This window comes from Ictidomys tridecemlineatus, chromosome 7 (assembly GCF_052094955.1).
Source record: "Ictidomys tridecemlineatus isolate mIctTri1 chromosome 7, mIctTri1.hap1, whole genome shotgun sequence".
NCBI lineage: Eukaryota > Metazoa > Chordata > Mammalia > Rodentia > Sciuridae > Ictidomys > Ictidomys tridecemlineatus.
The window spans coordinates 188,385,111-188,406,417 of NC_135483.1; the positions used below are offsets into that span (position 1 = coordinate 188,385,111).

Below are 21,307 nucleotides of genomic sequence, written 5' to 3' on the forward strand. Positions count from 1 at the left end.
GTTGGCTTGCTGACTGTTCCAACAGACTTGGTGAGGGGCCTGGAAAGCCAGATGAGCTTTGATTTTGATGACTTTTATTCTGAAAAACACAAACCATAGCTTTGAACCCATGTAGTCTCTGTGGCTAAAAAAAGAGTAGGCGGGCTGGCCCTGTTTGGAAGAGGCAGCCCTGGAGGTCCCTGCAGAAGATTCCCTACGGGGGCACGCGTCCACACTCCCCTCACCTGCAGGTCTCTGAGCTCTCCTGGGAGAGTCCCATGACAAGGGGGTGGGACGGGGGAAGAAAGGCCAAGGCAGGGCCTGCAGAAGGATGCTGATAGGTCACCACACACACCTTCCCCAGGCCTGTTTCCCTCTCTCTCCTCTGTCCTCTGCCCTCCCCTCTGTCCTGCCCTGACCCACGTGACCACAGCAAAATGGACCTATTTATGCTGTAATAAGTGGGAACAACTACACGGAAAATCCAGTTTTCTTATCCTTTCAAAACTATAAATAAATATAAAAAGCATGATTCTTTACTTAAGGAAGTTAATAGATGAACTAAAACAAGAGAAGAGAGGTCCCCACTGAAAAGCAACACCAAATGCTCCCTTAACTCTGAGTACCCAGTGTCACCGACGTGCGTGCGCTCTCTGACCTCAGATGTCACATTTCCAGGGCCCCTGCTCCCTCACTGCCTCTTTTTTCAGGAGAAATGGCTGGAAAAGCCCTGTTAGTACCCGCAGTTCAACGGAAGGGACTCCTCCTCCTGACTGTGCCAGGGCACTGTGAGCTAGGAATTCTAACATTCAGCCACGTTTCACTTTTGTCATTGGAATCAACCAGAAAATCAGTTTGAAAATGAACTTTTGCAATACTTTGTTATTTAAAAATATGATGGTGTTAATTTTCTAAAATAATTAGGAAAACTCAGGGTAGACTCCAAGTAGGAGAGGCTCATCAGAATTGCAGGATCTGCTCCAGGGAGAGGCTTCTTCCCACTGCCTCATGCACTGGAGTCCCCATGTGCCAGCTGGCATTTCATTGCTGTGATCAAAATGCCTGACAAGAACAACTTAGCCAAGAAAAGGTCTATTTTGCTTCATGGTTTCAGAGGTTCAGTCCTCGATTGACCAGCTGCAGGGTAGGAACATCAAGGCCTGGAGGAGTGACCAGAGGGAAGCTGCTCAGCTCATGGCAGCTGGTAAGCAGAAAGTGAAGAAGGGGACAGGGACAGATATAGTCCCCAAGACCCCCCAACCCACCAGTGACTTCCTCCAGCCACACCCACTTGCCTACACTTACCACTACGAATCCATCCATTCCATCAGATGGGTTAACCCACTGTTGAGGGTACAGTCCTCATGACCATTTTTTCCCCCTGAAATCCCCACTTCTGACGCTTGCCACACTGGGAACTGGGCTGTCAACACATGAGCTCCTCTGGGAACATTCCGGATCCAAACCACAACACATTAGCAGTACACTGTAACCAGGGAAGGTCAGGCCAAAAGCCAGGTGTTTGTTAATCTGTTTCTTGTATATTCTGAAGACTTTCTTTAAAGTTAAATTTGTTCATACACTGTTTTGATTTGCCCATCATATAATGTTAGATAGATCAGATACTGTTCCTTTTAGCACTTCCAAGATAATGACAAAGAAGCTCCCTAATTTCCCCAAACACAGCCCCTCCCTCCTTCCATCCCTCCCTCCCTCCCTTCCTTCCTTCTTCATTTCCCTCCTTCTATAGGTTCATTGAGTTAAAATGTAAGGTAGTGATTTTTAATAACCTCATAGAACTCTATAACCATTTGGAAATCAATTTTTAGAACATTGTTATCATCCCTGAAAGAAACCTGAGCCCATTTGTAGCCACTGTGCATTCTCAGCCCACAGTCAGCCACTGTTTCCTCTTTCTCTATGGCTCTGCTTCCTCTAGCATTTCCTTCTTAGAGTATGATGTTGTGGAACTGTTTTATCCACGGGTATGCATGACAATATCTGGTCGTCTTCTAGGGACATTTGGCAGAAATCATTTCCTTGGCATTTGACACCTCTGGAAACAGAATCATCACTGGGTCCTTTGACCACACAGTTGCAGTGTGGGATGCTTCTACTGGGAGGTAATTCCTGAGAAGTGAAATTGATCACATTGCATTTTTATGTATATATGAATGGGCCACAAAGAAACCCTGTTCTGCATAAATAATATGTTCCAATAAGAAAAAATCAATTTTTAAACCTGGGTCAGGGGGTTAAGAAGAACTTGTATTTTTTATTGGTTTTACCTTGCACCGAATACTGTGCTTTGAACTCTACAGGAATAGGACACATTAACAACATAAATTAATTTATTCTCTAATGGTATTTCTTATCCATGGAATAAGCATCTTCTCAGAGTTCTGAGCAAATAATTTCAAACAGCTGTAGAAAAGGAGAATGTTAGCAGTAGCCTGGTACATAGCTATTATTTATCCCATGTATTAAATAATAAAATTTCAATGACTTGTTTTTTATGGTAGATGTGAGTATCATGCATAAAGAAAACCTATAGTCAATTTCCCAGATTTAATTTAGTCCAAGGACTTCAATATACTTCCTAGTTGCTAAGAAGTTAACTAAATTACCATATTTATGTTGGAACACTCCATGGTTGGACTTGTCTGCATTTTGATAGAGGGGCTCATTATCAGAGGTACTGACCATGATTTGCTCAAGGAGAAATGAGAGGAAAGAAGGGCCTGTCAGTCTTCTGATGTGTAGTTTCTGAACAACAGGGGTCTGCTCACTGGTGTAAGGACATGTCTATAGAGTTTCATTTTGCTTTCACTATTTGTTACCTATTCCTTTTTGAAATGTTGCCTTAAATTATGTTACATTTTTAAAAAAATGTTTTGATTGTACATATTTATAAGGCACAATGTGATATTTCAGTGCATGTATATAGTGTGTTCTAATCCAATCAGCAAGATGGAAGGAACTGGAGAACATTATGTTAAGTGAAATTACTGACACAGTAATGTTATCTTTGATTGTTTAAAATTTAAGTGCATCTTTGTTGATCTGTAATTAGAAGCTTCCTTTTGAGCTATAGTATAGCAATATTTGTTTCGTCATAAAAGATATTATTATTTAAAAACTGAAATGTAAATTATTTCACACAGATGGGCTTGGTTTCATTATTTGTGTACACATCTTTCAGCAAATTTGGTCCTTTCCCCATACAGGAAGGTGTTCACCCTCATTGGCCACTGTGCAGAGATAAGCAGTGCCTTATTCAGCTGGGATTGCTCGCTGATACTGACTGGTTCCATGGACAAGACCTGCATGGTGAGCTCAAGACACGCTTCACATTGTATCTGTATTCCAAGTCAGATGTTCATTGTAACAGCACAGTTCAGAGGTAACATAAAATTAAGAGAGGATTTCATAAATAATAATTGGTAAGCATTATGCCAAGTTTCTGATTTCCCAAATTGCAAGGAATTATGAGGTGGTAAAACAATTTTGCTTGCTTCTAATGTTTTAAAGTTCCAATTTTAAAAAGCACATTATTTTTGTCTAATGTCCTGCTGTTTATTTATTATACTTTGGTTAGTATGGCCCTCTAGGAGGCTCTATTAAGTGTATCCCTGCCTCTTAGGTTTCTGCACTCATAGACATGGTTGCTAATGGCTTATCCTCTGGAATTACCATTTGATTATCAAATGTGCTATAATCTTATCATGTACTTTCATTTTCCGGCATTGTATTTTGGAATCAAGTCCCTTTTCTTATGATGTCCTTCCTGTAAAAAAGGCCCATCAACTCCAATCACTAAAGTATACACTGGAAGAATTTTTCTCTTAATTTGTGGCAGGTTCTAAATGGCTGACTTTGGTCCTCTCTGTGACCAAAATGTGCTTGACAGATGGTTGGCCATGGTCTCTGGTCATCAATCAAGGTAAAATTAATGGAACAAGTGAGAAAAATACCTAATTTTGGCTCAGTTATTTCACCCTCATAGCATGTCATGAAGACACCTTGCCACCATCACAGTTTATACATGAGATTAGTTCTTGTTTTCTTTAATTGCAGTTGTGGGATGCCACCAATGGGAAATGTGTGGCAACCTTAACAGGCCATGATGATGAAATTCTAGACAGCTGTTTTGATTACACTGGGAAGCTTATTGCAACCGCCTCAGCTGATGGTAGGTAATCTGTTAACTATTTAATTTATGGAGGAATTTTTGCTTTGCTTGATACACATGCGTGATTGTACACCATGGATCATCTGCCTGAGGATCGGCTATGACAAGACTATATATGCCTTATATCCCAGATGACTGTATGTGTCACCACAGTGTGTCCATCTGGTCATATTCTTGATAACCACATAGACATGTATAAGTCTTTGTCTTCTCCATAATGAGTACATGTGATGCTCTATTCTGGATCCCCTCCCTGGTGACCATATTTGATGCTACACTGTGTTGCCTCATCCACGTGACCACCACTGATAGTACCATAACAAGTCTTCTCTATCTCTGTGTAACTGTGCTCTGCTCCTCTCTGTCAAGCATATCTTTATGATAAACACATATGATGCTATGCTATACTTTGTCTCATTAATTCTATGTGATCTATGAGTCATCCTACTGATAACCATGGACATGTTGCTATACTAAGAGTACCTCAATGTCATGAAGGCCTTATGTGATACTATACTATGTCACCTCCCTTTTGACCATGTGTGACATTGGATGTGTGACCATATGTTGTTATATACTGTGTTTGTATTATTCCCTTAAAAATCATGTTATGCTACCTTATGTATATTAGTCAGAATTTAATCATTGTGACCAAAATGCCTGACATAAGCCACTTGAGGAGAAAGGCTTTCTTTTGGCTCACAGTTTCAGTCCAAGGTCAGCTGGCTCCATTGCTTTGGGCTTGAGGTAAGGCACAACATCATGGTGGAAGGGTGTGATGCAGGCAGGCTGGCTCAGGTCATGACATCATGAGAGCCAGGAAGCAGCAAGGGAGAGGGAGGGGGAGAGGGAGGGAGACAGGGAGGGGGAGGGGGGAGAGGGAGAGAGGAAAGGAGTGGGATGGAATCAATCAGGGACAAGAAATACCCTTTCAGGGACCTCTTCCTCCAGCTAGGCCCCACCTCCTCAGTTTCCACCACTTTCCCATATGCCATCAGATAATTATCTGTCAGTGAATTAATCCCTTGCTGAGGTCAGAGCCCTTGTTATCTAATCATTTCTCAAAAGCCCCACCTGTGATCATTGATGCTTTGAGGAACAAGCCTTCAACACACGGGTCTTTGGGGACACTAAATATCTAAATCATACCTCTATGTTTTCATCTATTAAATCCATGTGTGATGCTAGGTCATATCCATATCATGTCCTTGATAGCTGCTGATGATTACAACGTCTAAGCTATTTCTTTGATGACTATGACTGTCATGCCATCATCTGATCATCGAGTGAGGTACTACCTTCTGTATGCATCATTTCCCTCATGACCACATAGATATAATACTGTCTGTGTCACCTTGTTGGTGGCTGTGCTATGTATGATAATTCACAACACTTGCATCATCTTCTCAAAAGTCATATGAGATGTTATGCTATATCCACATCATCTCACTGAGAGCCACGTGTAATTTATAATCTTTCCAAAGACTACAGATAATGCTATTCCATGACTGGGTATGAAGCTACACCAACTTTGTGTTATCCCTTTGATAACCTATATACCTGACTGTGCTGTTTAATTTACACTTCCTCTTTATAACCATGTATGATACTACACCATGTGAGTCCATTCCTGGAAACCTGCATATGATGCTATAATGTTTCTACTTCTCCCTGACAAACACGTCTATAGGCCCCACTATGTCTGCATCATCTCCCTTAGAAAAGCATCATTCTTCATTATGTACACATCATCCCTTGAAATCTGCTACAACAGTGTACTGTTGTATAGTACTCGTATGTCACATCCTTGAGCACTGATATTGTGATACCCTGTGTGATGCTTGATATTCTGCTCATCTCCACTGTATGTGTGACGTTACACGCTATTGAGGGCTTGATAACCTTGTCCTGTCATTGACCTCCACTTACGATGCTATCTAGTATTGCATCATTTCCCAGACAACCACGTGTGATACTTATATTAGGGGTTCCAGAAAAGCAGCACAATAGGATATATATCCTATAGATTATATATATTGATTTTTTTTATGGGTATTAACTCACAGGATTATGAAAATTGAGAAGTCTCACCACATGCTATATGCCTGCTGCAGAACCACAAAAACTGATGCTGCAGTTCAGTCCAAGTCTAAAGCTTATGAGCCAGGGGGCCAGGTGTATCTCAGTCCAAGTCTAAGCACCTGAGAACTAGGGAGGCTACAGGTCTAAGTCTTGGAGTCCAGAGGCCTGGGAACCAGGGGGCTCTGATGACCAACAGCCAGAGAAGATGGATGTCCCAGTTCGAGAAGGGAGAATGAGTTCACTTCTCCTCTGCCTTTTTGTTCTGGTGGGCCCACTAGATTGGTGATGCCCACCTGCAGTGGTGAGGATGTCTTTACTCAGTAATGCCCTCATGTGCACACTTAGAACTAATGTTTTATCAGCTAGCTGGGTACCCCCAGCCCCATCCAGTTGATGCAGAGTTCAGTATCACACAACCACACTGTTTCTGCCATGTCAGGACAACCACACATGACACTGCACTGTGCATCATCCCCTTGACACCAATTGTATGCCCTCTTCCTGAGGACCATGCCAATGCGTGTGCCTGCCTTACTTCAGTGTGTGATTCTTCCTTGGCATGTATGTGAACTTATTTGAAAAGCATGCATCTTTGAAGCTTTGTCATTTCTTTTGGAACCATGTATGGTGCTATGGATGCCTCTCATTTAGTCCTATGTGACTCTATACTATGTCTGTGTCAACTCCTACATAAGTACACTTGGTACTATAATATAGGTTTTATATATATATATATATATATATATATATATATAATTTTTAAGTTGTAGAAGGACACAATACCTTTACTTTATTTGTTTTAATTTTTATGTGGTGCCAGAGATCCAACTCAGTGCCTCACACATGCTAGGCAAAGTGCTCTACTACTGAGCCACAACCCTAGCCCAAGGTTATACCTTTAATCACTATGTTAAAGCGAGAATGCAATAAATCACTTAGTCGATCTTAAAGCAAGCTGGCGGGCCAAAGGGCAGGCTGCAAGTCAACACCCTTTGACCCCGTCCCAGGGTTTGAGTATACCTTTTATAGTCCAAAATCACATTAATCATAGTGGCTGTTGCTATGATTCAAAACCATAAACAAGCATCATGAGATCTAAAATCATAAGCAGAAAAGGGATTGGCCCAAGCGTCCCTAGTCGAGTTCAAGTTAAAGAAGGTTACTAACATCTAGATAGTCAATCTCTGACATGGTACATTGTCCAAGGAAAATGGGAACCAAAGAGAAAACAATTTTACATTGTAAAAGAATTGCCATTTTTTTTTTTTGTTGCCACATATGCTAGCTGAGCAACTGTTGATGAGTACAGAGGCAGGGCTTTTCCGTGGGAAAAGAAGTTTTTACATCATGTGGAGTCTCAGGGTATGATGGAGTCTGTTTGGTCACTACACATATAGCCTGGCCCATAACAACTACACATGGCATCTCTATATATCTGTATATCTATATATTTATAAAATAACACACGCACGTGTGTGTGTGTGTGTGTGTGTGTGTGTGTGTATACACACACATATCACTAATGTTTCTGCTTCATCTCTGGCAACTATAATAATGCCATATAACATCTAGATTATTTTCCTGATATTCAAGAAAAGTGATAAATCAGTCTGTATCTTCCACTTGAAGGTATTTATGATGTCATATTGTTTTGGTGGCATCTCTAATGACCACAGAGAAACTTTTGTTATGTCTATGTCTGCCTCATTTATTTGATAGTCATGAGTGGTACCATACTGTGTCCTCACCATCTTGATCCTGGAATCTGAGTCCTTGTCTTGGTGTTATTCTGAGCTTTAGCTAGCATTCTGGGCCATTGCCAGTGTTATTGTATATGATGCTACAGTATGTTGTCTCATAAGCTTGATAACAGGATGGCTTTGTGATCCACGATACTCTCAAATAATGCTCTATTTTAGGCCATCTTCTTTGATGATAACATATGTTGTTACCCTGTGTTTGGTTATCAACTTAAATATCATGTATGATGCTATCATGTTCTTTTTTTTGGTCACCATAACAGGTGTTATTTTACAGGTTAATTTTTGATAATCATGTTTGCTGCTGAAGATGTCTGCATCATTTCCTTAAACACTATGTGGGATGCAATACCATAGCTGTGTCTTTTCCTTGATAATCCTATGGTATGCTAAACTGATTTATTACCATCATGACATAATCTCTGAATATCTAAGCGATAGCATTAATAACTGTGTGTGATGTTATATGTAGAATTATCACTTTGACGATAGGCATCATCTTATTACTGCATATGATGCTGTATAGCTGAGTCTTTTCCTTAATACCTATGTCTGATGCTACACTATGTGTGCTTCAGAGATGAAGCACTATAATGTTATTGTAAATTTTCTTGATTTTATTGAATTATCATATGATGTAATACTATATCTGATTTATCACTTTGATAATCATGTGAATGTAAATTAATTATGCATCTTCTTTATAACATATTGGTGATACATTGTGGATAGTCGCCACAAAGAATACATCATCTTCTCCGTTGTATCTATATCTACATTATCTTCATATTCACATAGGATTCTATAGTATACATCAGCTCTTTATGATCCCAGACTGTTTGTGTTAGACCTTTGAAAACCATTCCTCATTTTATATTGTGTTATGGCCTTGATCACTACATACAAGTGTGTGCCATGTATGCTTCATCTCCAGAGGACAATGTATGTTTTTATACACCTCTGTCACCATGCTGTGCTGCTGCATTGTACAATATCCTCATATACATTACACTATGTGTATATCAATTTCTAATAACTGTGGGTGACACTACATCTGGATCATCTCATTGGTTATGCATGATGCTTCTCTATTTTTTGTCTCATCTCGATTCTATACTCTGTCATCTTCTTGTCAATAATGTGTGACATTATATTATTTCTAGGTCATCTCTCTGGTGATTGTGCATGACATGACACTATATCTGCATGGTCTCCCTAATGAGCACATTTGGGTAATTTCCCTCATTACCAACTATGACACCACCCTGTATCTACCTACATCATTTCCATGATGACACTATATCCCCTCTATGAATGCATATCATGCTTACTACAACTGTTATTGTTCTGATAGCCATGCATGAGTCAGCACTATTTCTGAGCCATTTCTCTGTTGAGCACATATAAGGCTATTTATGTCTGTCTGATTCTCCTAAAGACCACATGACTCTACATCACATATACATAATTCCCTGATAGCCACTTGAGCAATTCTGACAAAATGAGGTGCTCTTTCCAAGTATGTCATGTTCTATTTCCTTTGATTTGTTCCTTGTGATTAACATGTGCATAGTCACTTATCTTTTGTGCTGTGATCAATCGTTGAGTTTTGTCACTGATTTATTTTAATGATACTGTCTTTATTTCACTGTCTCCTTTCCAAAATTACATTGCATGTTTGTTTTCTTAGTCACTAGAACTTTTAATGGTGCTCCTTTGGTACAAGTCCTTTTTATATTCTAAAATGCAAATACCCTGCATCTGGGGAACATTATTTTTTAAGTAACTCTTTACTTTTTAATCTTTTTGTAGGTCTTGACTTTTAAAACCATCCTCAATTGCAATTAATCCACCCTTTTCTATTTATGTATTTATTTTTTGTTGCTAGAATTGAACCTGGGGCCTTGCTGAGCATGCTCTTTATTTCTAAGCTATGCTGCCAGCCTGATCCTTTCACTTTAAATATTATTTACACAGAGAAATTTATTCACCAGTATGTTCTGAAATAACTACTATGTGCCAGGGATTGTGACAGTGACCAAAAGAGAGAAACCAGGGCCCTTGTGGATTTATACAGTGGAGAGCAAGACGAAGCCTGAGCAATTCCGTTCCTGTGTCCTCTGTAGGTCACTGTACCACACGGAGCCTTGGGGCAGTGTGGGGAGGAGCCGCGGTGGCGGATGGCGGTGCTGAAGGATGGCTGGGTAAAGCACAACGTCAGTGCTTCCAGCGGTTTCCTCTGTCATCTATTTCCCCAGAAGTGACCTGTTCTTTCCTTGTTCAGTACTTCAAAAAAAATCTACCCGCCTTAGAGATTTTGTAAGCCTTTTCTTATCCTGTGCTTCCTAAGAAGTCTTGGTGTGTATCCAATCAGTTTTATCTTTCTCTGCCCTTTCTCCTAATTCCCTTCCTAGAAAAGCTGGCTCTCACTTGACACGGGTGATCATGTACAGCTACATCTGTTTCTTCATATACATCCCCTCTTTCTTCCTTCTTGGAGTTAATCTCATGTCTGATTTTATTTTATCTTAGTGTCCTTATTCCTCTTTTCTAGCTAAAAAGTTTAGGGTCATATTATTTATGTATCTTCTGAAGTTTAAAAAAATGCTTTTATAAAATTTATGAAGCATTGGTCTGTGCAGGCCCTTTTGAGCTGTCAGCAGGTTGGTTGGCCCTTCTCTTTTCAGGATTTTGAAACATCTGTGTAGCAGTTTTATTTTTCTTGTAGTTGTTTGTTTTTAATCATATAAATTCTAAAGTAGCAGGTTTTTTTATAATTTTATCTACTCCCTTTGAAGTTGGCATTGTCAGAAAGGTAAATAAAAATATTTATTAAGGTATTTTACTTTTCTCTGAATGCACATTAAGTACCTAAAGTTCCCTACCCTTGCTGTATTTTTACCTTTATGTAATACTGAAAGCATCTGCCCAGGTCCACTATAACTTTTTTTCTGAAAACAGTTTCACTATCCATGTTTTCTCTGTCTATACCTAGTTAACTCTTCCTTTCTTAATTCTAAGGAAATTTACATGCCACTTTGATCCATCCATCCATCCATCCATCCATCCATCCATCCATCCATCCATCCATCCATCTTAACATCTTTTTATTCAATCTCTGTGATATGGTGGCCCTTCCTACCATGGAAACAAAATGTTCTACAGCACTTTCTGTGCCCAGGGCCCTTCAGCCTCTTCTCTGTTCACTGAGTAGAGGCCCGGCTTCTCAGGGAGTCCGGTGTGATCCCTGAATCCAGACTCAGACCTCTTGATTTTCCTTTTTTTCCCTTTAAAATATTTTTCCTCCTTTATTCCTGGCTCTCACTGCTTCTTCTACCTTATACACATTATCTCTTCTAATAAGGTCAGGGATAGGGAAGAACTCCTTTCACCTTGGTCTGTGTGGGACAGAGTTGCATCCAGAAGATGGGTGGTTGGCTCCTGCTACAGGCAAGAACTCATCATGGAGTTTATGTATCTCAGGATAGATATTTGGGTAATTTAAACTCTTTGGCCCAAAGTTCTGCATTTCAGGTGAATTGATATCTATCCCCACACCTTTCCAAAAGGAACAGCCAGAGTTTACTGTGCAGCCACAAGAAAATGCATTACCAAATTGGAAGGCCATGAGGGTGAAATTTCAAAGGTGAGTTACTTCCCCATTTACTTCCCAAAAAATAAACAACATGTTTTATATAAATAAAATATTTAATAACTTACCTCTTAAAATGCCTAACATATGTATTAATATGGAATAAATGGAAAAGAAATGTTCCTGACATCAAGTGGGTCAATCCAGAGTGAACACAGTTAAACAAAGAGGATCATGTGTCACCAAGTCTCTGTGAAGTCCAAAGTGGTGCCAGGGATTGCTGCTCAAGTTAATGGAGATACATCAGAAAAGGCGCGACAGTGAACCCCATTTGTTATATCTGCATTTGATCATTATTTTAAGCTGAAAATCCATTTGAATCAACTGATAAAACCTCTTACAAAATGTATTCCCTTCAAAAAATGAAAATCCCAATTGGCTGCCATCTTTTCTGGATATGTTCATTGCCAGCAGTGGTCTTCCCTTCTGAGCTCTGGACACCAAGGAATTAAAAGTGAATTAGACCAGACAGACTTTACCTGTACATGATTGCCTTCGTAGGAATTTAAGAATTTAATGAAATGTACTTTTAAAATATTCACAACCATTTTTATTCTATTGAGTGTGGAACCACTGAGTATTCGCACATAAAACCCAAAGTCTCCAAAAAGTTAAAAAGACTAGATCTGTTGGGACAGAGGTACTAAAGTTTGTTTCATTATATCCTATTTTCTTATAATCAGTTACCTAAAGATGCTGTTGTAGTCAGGGTTCTCTAGAGGAACAGAATCAACAGGAAGTATAATAATAAAAGGGGGACTTATTTAGTTGGCTTACACAACCAGAAGTTGGATAGTCCACAATGGCCGGCTGCAGGCTGGAGAGCTGGAAGAACAGTAGCTGCACAGTCCAAGAGGCTGAAGCTGCAGAACAAGTGAGATCAATGGCGCTACCCTAGTCTGAGACTAAAGGCTTCTGGAGAATCCACTTGGAAGAGTGAAGAAACAAGATCTGATATCCTCAGATGATTACAACAGCAATCAAAAACCAGTAGAAGAATAATGGAGCTTGCATCTACTGAGGTTTCTTTGTTCTTCCGACTTTTATTCTGTCCAAACCATCATCCTATTGGTCTGTGCTATCCATGCTTAGGGGGGAGGGTCTCTATTTCAGTTGGCTATCCCACATGCCAATCATTCCCAGACACATCCTCATTGTCACACCCATGACCCTCTTAATCCATGACAGCTCTTAATCCAATCAAGTTGACAATTCAGATTAACCATTACAGATGTTATTTTTAAGTGTCCCCCCTCAAACTCAGCATAGTAAATTATTTGTCAAACATTAAAAAATTACAAAATAGCATCTTCTTCAACTATTAGCAAAAGATTTAGTGAGCTGAAAATGTTTAATGCAGCAATTTAAGGGGTTTATGAAGAGCATTTTCTGGTTCTAGTAAACATGTTATACAAAAAGCATGCTGTGCATCAAGTACCAAGTGTTGTGTGAATAAAATTCAATTGAAGAAGTATTTCCTGAAAATAGTTAACACTTCAAGTACAAATTATCCACTTTGAGATTCCAGAGCTGTATCTCAGGATTTTGTATAAACTCCTCCTCAAATTTTGCTCATGAAGCAGAGCCACACAGTGGGTGCTCTGAGGCTTACCTGTGTCATGGAACATTGTAGAGTAAGCAGGGCCTTGGTGGCTCTCACCTCCCAGCTCAGCCCAAGTTCTGGGTCCTGTGCCCGAGGTCATATCTGCTCCTTCCTTGGGCAGGATCAGAGTGATGATTTCAGGCTTGGGCAGGCCCTGTCCCAGAGCTGCCCCTGCTGTACTCTCATCCCTCTTGCCTCTGCACTTGCTGCTGGTGACCCTTGCCTTTTGACTGGTCAATTCTGGTCTCCATGGCAACACACCCCACACCCTCTTTCTGGGCTGAGAGATGTAGGGGTGGCAGGAGGGGCAGGGAAGGTGGAACATAGAGGGCAGGTGAGGAGGGAGCCCTGGCCCTGTTCCTAAGTGTCTGACTTTTCCCCTCAGCAAGTGTGCACATCTGTTTTTATGGGTGTGTAAATATAAAGGATTCTCAAACTTTGCATTTTAAATATTCTGCATGTTAAGTGAATATGTCACTATGGAGTGGCCATTGCTAATGGTGTTTCTGTGGGAGTCAAAGCTAAAGCATTCATTCACTTATGCCACTATGAAGCCCTCTCTGATAGCTTCTGCTGTGCTGGGCTTTGTGCAGGCACTGGTGACATAATGACAAGAGACATGGCCCTGCCCTCTTCACACCTTCAGTTATAGAGGAGGTGGCCCAAATCATGGACCACAGAGGCAAATGAGTGTAACAGCCCAAGAATCAGGGACCAACAAGTTCCTCTGACAATGCTGGGCACGTGGGAGGCACCCAAACACTTATGGAAAGTGCTAGAATTAGGGCATCAATAGATGAAGAAGTGCTTTCTTGTGGACCTGGACATCACTTATCTTATGGTGCGGACTTGAAGGGAGATTTGTAGGCTTTTGATTGCAGAAAGTTGTGTGGTAGAGATGACATGGGCTGGCATGCATTCCCTTCCACATCAGGGCCCTGCCTCTCTATCTGCATGGGGAAGGGGATTTCGAGGCTTTGGAAAGAAGCTGGGTGGGGAATCCTGTAATTATTAGTGCTTTGGTTCACAGCTTTGGCCACAGACTTGGTTTTCCTTTTAAAGGGGCTGTTAGAGTTGTCGCGCTGAAGCCTACCAGGACTTCACCTCTGACTCCTTCCCCTGCCCAAGGTCCCAGGCTCATCTTGGCAAGCCACTTAATTCCCATTATTTAACCTTAGTTTTATCAGGTCCCAGAGGAATGAGTTCTGCCTCTGACTCTAATTTTATCAGGGTGCTTATCTTTAGAATTGTGAGGGGTAGACAATTAAACTTCTCCATCTTGATGGCAGTGTTCATGTTCAGTATTTTTTCTGTCAGGAAGAAACTGCTTTGTTGAAGAATAAATACCAGGCTGGTCAGGTGACAGAAGTGTAGTTACGTCCCCTTTTTCCTGGTGAAGACCTCTTGGGAACCATTACACAAACCTGTGATTGTTTTTCCTTTTTTCTTTCTCTTTGCAGATTTCTTTCAACCCGCAAGGGAACCGGCTTCTAACTGGCAGCTCTGACAAAACAGCCCGAATCTGGGACGCGCAGACTGGCCAGTGCCTGCAGGTCCTCGAGGGACACACTGATGAAATCTTTTCATGTGCTTTCAACTATAAAGGCAACATAGTCATCACAGGTGTGGGGAGAACGCAGCCACAGACTTGGTGTTCCCTTTAAAGGGGCTGTTGGAGGTGTCATGCTAAAGGCTACAGGGACTTCACCTCTGACTCTTATAACCCAACCATTTCACCCCTAAACCTTATTGCGTTGTCTCACACATGACCTTTCGGGAGACACCTATCTAAATCATAGCACCAGTGTTAACTAAAACGTGGATATTCCTAAAACACTGCCCCAACGGACCACGTGCTGTACTGTGAACCCAGTGTCAGATCCCTTCCCAAGAGGAAAATCACGGGAGGCAGCAGGATATTCCTGTAGGAGTCCCTATAGCAAGGAGGAAGGTGGCTGTGTAGGCTCCCAGGGACCCGCCCTCCCGAGTCTTGAGTTTCATGTGAGGTTGGCTCTGAGGTGCCTCTTTCTCCAACCAATTTCACAGAAGATCTTGGAGACTATAAAAAAGAATGTTAGTTGTCTGTGCCTTGTTTAAGTGCTGGCACTTAAATCCCTGAGCTCTTTAAAGATACCATTGTTTTGTTTTTTTTTTTATACTGTATCCCAAAGCATCAAGTGCTAAAAACCAACCAACTGATGACAGTTTGTTAGTGTGGGGTTGCATCTCTGTCTTGCCACGAGCAGAACACCACTTTATTGAATTGGTCTGGGTGGACTATTTTCTGGGTGGACCCTCTTATGATTAATGGCATGTATTTTTAGTGGACTGTCTGAGGTTGGCTTAGAATCACAGGTTGGCAGAAAAGTGGCCAGTGTGTTCTTCCTTCTTTTCAAATGTGAGGGGTCTCCTGTGGGCTGTGCGTGCAGTCTCCAATGGCTTCCCTAATTCCCGCAGCCCTCACCCTTCTGGTGATGGTGGCTTGGACCTGGTCCCCGGAGGAGAGAGAACTACAGCTCCACTGCTGACGAGGAAACCTACTGACATTCTGAAAGGCTTGTCACCCAAACCTGGAGTTACTCAAGTTGACTGTACTTCTGTGGTAGGACTAGGATGTGGTGCTGCTCAATTCACAGTTGACTGGTATCATGGGAAAAGACACAAGGAAGACCTCTATTTCAAAAGTGCCTGCACTGCACAGAGTCTCTGCAGCTAGATGCTAAGAGTCTAGCACATTTAGCATATTGCTAAGTGGCAGTGACCCAGAAAATGTCAACTTGGTAAAATGAGGGAGTGAAATGAATAAGAAAGAAAACAATGACTGTGAATTTTGTTTTCTCAGGAAGCAAGGACAATACCTGTAGGATATGGCGTTGACTGGAGAGGTCTGCGAGTGAGCAAACTTACCAGCAACTGTGGTCAAGACCCAGGGCTTCCTGAAGAAGAGCAAGCTCTTCTGATGTTTCACACACTTTCCCTTCTTCTGCAAGCCCTCTCTTCATGCACTGTCTTTGCATATAGAACTATTAAAACTGATGGTGTCTCATCATTTCTTGATGTTATTTGGTGGAAATGGCAGGAGCAGCTTAGGGTTTGGTGCCTCTAGTGATTTCAATCACATTTTATTTTATTTTATTTTTTTTGAGAGAGAGAGAGAGAGAGAGAGAGAGAAAATGATTTTTTTTTTTTGTAGATGGATACAACACAATGCCTTTATTTATTTTTTTTTATGTGGTGCTGAGAATCGAACCCAGGTCCCGCCCATGCTAGGCAAGCACTGTACCACTGAGCCACAATCCCAGCCCTAACATTTTATTTTTTAATAGTATTGTGATACTGATAAGTGAAACCAGAATGATTTAGCAGTGTGTGGTCTATATTCCACTTAGAAGGCCATTGTTATAATTTCTGCTGAATAAAGTTTTGGGAGAAAACTTCTTATGAATTTTATATCTATATGTGTTTCAATGGTGATGTGAGGATAATCAAAATAATTTTTATTTAATAGGAAAAATATTCCTAATTGATAATGGGCTGAAAAATGTAGGCAGGATTATCCCTAAGGAATGTTAAACAGAATAGATGCACTATTGAATTTAAAAACCTGCTAGGACAACAATCAAAGTATGAGAGAAAACAATTGAACCACCTGAGTATTGCTGGGATATTAAAATATAACTTTTTAAAAAGATTGTAAAAGTGCCCAAATGCATATTAAAGATTAATGCTAAAAGATAAAACACAAGCTAAAACTAATGATGCCTGAATTTAGAGCAGGAGAAATCATGAGAATCTTACAGAATTTTCTTCTTTTTCACAAAAGGCTTAATTGATATAAAAAAAATGCACATGCTTAGTGTACACATCTTGAAGAGCTGGACATATGTACATGCCCGTGGCACCACAGTCATGGTCGGGACACTGGCAACATCCACCACCTCCAACAATTTTAAGTGCAATTTTGAGCTGAGACTGTGGGAACTGTGCCGTAAGGCAGATCTCTACAGCTCCTTTCCTTAATAACGTAAGCCATGACCAATGTGGCTGAGAGCTCACCAGGATTCAGATATGGCCCTACATATGCTTTTCATCCATAATTGGTTGAGTCCACGGATGCGGAGGGCTGAATGCATTTACTACCTCCCTATTCCTTCCACTTGTTCTTTCGCCTTAGTGCTCACCCTACTTAGAGTGGAATCATCATTGACTTTCTCCCTTATTTTCTCGGTCTGTCTACCAAATTGTAAACAGTTGCCTCAATTGAAAAATAAATCCAAGCTTCCCAGTCATTTTTCTCTTTTGATTTGTAACCTATAATCAATCTCATCATCAATATGGTACTAGAAACTGAAATCTTCTAATTGATTGCCCTGGCTTCCTTCTGCCCTAACAGATTACTTTTTGAAATGAGCAGAAAAAATTTATATATTTTATAGGTTACAAGGCTTTTGCATAAATCAGTTCTTGAGTGTAATGAAGTTGGGATTATAAGCCCCAATTTAGAGATGATAGTGTGTTTAGAAGTTGATATAACTTGAGTCTTTTACCCCATTTTGCCACCACCCTTCCCCGCCTGCCTTTCCTCTGGAACACTTTGGTTTTTATAAGAAATTCCCAGGATGAATGATGTCTGAGAATATGGAGAGGACAGGAAAAAGTAGTGGAGGAGTTCCTTGAGTTATACCTGAGGCCCAAACTACCAAGTCCAAAGTTTCCTCTTGTGTGTGGAGTTTCTGGTTGCATTATCTCCAAGCTTTAAAATGAACTTATGACTTATTTGTGGACTTCAAGACTTGGGAATTCCAGATAAAATGGGAGCTGTGAATACCATGAAGGTGAGGGTGTCCTCTGTTTAGCCCTCGGGGAGGTGTTGGACGCTTCGCCTGGAACAAAGCGGCCTCCTCTGCTTGGGACTGTGGGACATTAACAAGTAATTGCCACAGCAGGTCCGACCTCTCTGCATCTTCCTGAACAACCCCCACGGGTGAGACCTGGGAGAGGTTGCCCTGTTTTTGGTTGGCAAACCAGCACATCGTTTGTTCTCTCCCTCCAGCGGGTGGCAATGTTCACCTTTTGGCAGATAAGCTCCAGCTTTTCTTAAGAGCTACAAATGAAGAGTATAGAGTCAGCTTCTTACTCCATGTCCCTTACGGATGGGATCAGGGTTTGTGGGGAGATAGGAGAAGTGCTCAGGTTGTGGTGTGGCTCAAAACTCAGGCCCATCTTGGCAGATCTGGGACAAATGCCACATCTCATCAATGCAGGGAAGAGACACTTTCCCATCTGCTTGTGCAGACACACAGGAAGGTGAAGAAGAGCGAGCTCCAGTTTTCTTCTTAGGTTCCTCTGTTTGGTACCATATTATGATCATTTATTTTATACTAACACAGTCTATCAAGGAATCAAAAACTCAAGTTTTTTAATACTAATATTTGATCAGAGTGAACATGGATTAGTTTTATGTTTGTAAAAAGTTTATTGTAATTTCAATGGATTGAGAGTCCTAATACTGTGAATACTTCTAATTTTACGGTTTTTATGTACCTGTAAAGTTAAAGGGTCCAGCTGGTTTACATTTGGTTGTCAAAGACAAAAGTCTGAGACCAAGTTAGGAAAGGCTGCTTACTCAAACTTGTGGCAGGAGAGCCACCTGCTGTCCCTTTCATTTCAGCAGAGGTCAGAGGTTCAAAGAGAGTCAATTCTGTAGAGTAAAAAAAAGGAAATGCTTGATGGTGTCTCCCTGGCAAGATGAGAACTTTGGAAACCTTCTAACTGGCTTTCAGGGACATGGAACAGTCCTTGGTTATCACAGGGGTTGTGCAAGAAGTTTGGAGATTTCAAAAGAGGAAGGAAGGCTCCAAGGTGTGTGTATGTGTGTGTGTGTGTGTGTGTGTGTGTGTGTGTATGTGTGTGTATGTGTGTACATGCATGCTGCCCATCTTCTGAAACAAGTGGAGGTCATGGTTGCCTTCTTGTTATCAGACCTTTATAGTGGTCCTTGTCTAGGTGGAGGGGGAGAGCCATGCCTGCTGGATGCTTGTGAGTGACAGTATCTTGGTGAATAGAATATGGACTCTCATATCCTGCCTCACTGCTTTTCGGCCCAGGGATGTTGAGAACGCAAACACTGCATCACTTGGTTTTCTTATCCATGGAATGAAACTAATGATAGAATGGGGGGAATCTGTGAGGATTAAATGATTCAATAGCCCTGAAGAGCCTGGTACATGGTATAGCCACTTAGTGGTAGCCATATTATCCATGGACCCTGCTTCAGTGACTTGGATTTAATGTATTCAAGACCCACAAAATCATCCAAAGCACATTCAAGGCCCATTTTCTCATTAATATACTATGGTTTGGAGCATCCTTGTAATAAAGTGTCCCAATTCACCTTTCCCTAGGAAACAAAAGGGAAGTTCAAGAAATTCAGTGAATAACTTGAGTCCTCAGCTCTGGAGAATTCTTATGCATTCAGGAATAAGAATAACATTTTGGCTCAGTGTAATAAACATGTAGGGTTGTGACTGAATCAGCCCGGGTTCTTACGGACCTTCTCCCATTTGCATGGTGCTGAACTTCTCCGAAAGTGAAAAGCCTCTCCCAGGCTGCACACGCAGTGGAAATCATTGCTAATGAGGGGGGAGATGTAAATACCATGAATTAAGTGGAATTTAAAAATTCTTCTTGAAATTCTCTTCCCAGTACTGGACACAATAACATTCTTATAAAAAAAATCAGAATTTGTCAAATACATATCTTAAAGATGGAAACATTTCCCTAAGGTGTTCTGATGTGATCACTCAAATTTCAGTGCTTCTCATTGAAGGACTTGACAAACGCCCGCAAATTGGAATATGAATTGCCCACAGTGCCAGTCAAAGAAGCCAGCGCCCATTTAGAGTAAATGGCTCCAGATGCACTTCTGGTTGATCTTTGGTAGTTTGGATTTTGGTTTATACAAATGTTTGAGGACCCCTGGGAAGGAAGCCTTTGTGGTGTTGCTCCTGGATTAGCATTTTACCTTATTTTCTATACACTTTGGTATTGGCAGATATTTCTAGGAATCTCTTTCATCTTTAGTTGTGTAAATAGCAATTCCAGGGGGAATGTCTGAATTTCTGCCTACTTTGAATATGGTTTCCCATGTTTTCCCAAAGGAATGTCTATTCCTGGACTAGAGAATGACACTGGGCATTTTCCTCCAGGCAGGAGACTTGTGTTCCAGGTGTGCCTGAGGCAAAAGGACATGCACAATGCTTTTCTAGGCCAGAAACTCTCTACCAGGAAGCCGGATAACAGTTACCGTGCTCTTGGGTTATGACCATGAATAAGCAATTAGACCAAATCATATGAAATTTGCTGATCTTGACAAATTTTGACCTACAAAAAGTAATTTCATATGGTTCAACCTAGTATATTGCTGTTTCTGGGCAGGGTGAGAGATTTAGTGCCCCGGCCGACCTCCAGCAGATCCTTGGTGGTGGCCTAATCCTTGTGACTGCAGCTGGGTGCAGAGGCAGAGGCAGGACCCAAAGGCTGCAGAGTCCTTGACATATGATCACGGGGAGAAAACCTTCCTCACACGGGAGTGGCACGGGACACGGATTTTGGAATAACACAGGGTTCCGCTCACTATTCTATTCTTTATGAAGAAGTCATTTCTCCCGCCTGAGTTGGTGCCCTCATGGATCCAATGTAAGTATAATCACAGAATGAGTTGCGATAACACTGAAGAAGCACTCCATCAAGGCCTGTAGTGTACTTGATGGTCAATAGTGTTCTTGACTTTCCCTTTCTCCATCAGGAAGACACATTTCCAGGTTGGAATCTGGCTGGAGTGATGGGAAAGAGGAGGGTGAAGCTCTGCCCTGTCTCAGGGTGCGCAGGGAGCAGCCCCTGGCTTGTCTGAAGCCCTGTGCCCAGTTGTGCTGCAGCACCAGCCATCCCTCTTCAGTGTGCATCTGACTCTCTCGGCCTCCACAGCTTGCTCAGCATCTGTGGGGATGTTGACAAGCTTCTCCTTCAGCATGGGCTCC

General features: G+C 41.3%; 1 protein-coding gene across 1 annotated transcript in view; it reads left to right on the forward strand.

The window, feature by feature from the left end:
• Positions 1-16,317, forward strand: part of Daw1 (dynein assembly factor with WD repeats 1) — a 41,543-nt gene extending 25,226 nt beyond the window's left edge. The window contains exons 8-13 of the mRNA XM_021727151.3: positions 1,996-2,102; positions 3,207-3,309; positions 4,057-4,171; positions 11,583-11,659; positions 14,729-14,891; positions 16,111-16,317. Coding sequence (XP_021582826.3) covers positions 1,996-2,102; positions 3,207-3,309; positions 4,057-4,171; positions 11,583-11,659; positions 14,729-14,891; positions 16,111-16,145 — 600 coding nt within the window. The 3' untranslated portion in view covers positions 16,146-16,317. The remainder of the gene's footprint in view (positions 1-1,995; positions 2,103-3,206; positions 3,310-4,056; positions 4,172-11,582; positions 11,660-14,728; positions 14,892-16,110) is intronic.
• Positions 16,318-21,307: the final 4,990 nt, after the last annotated feature.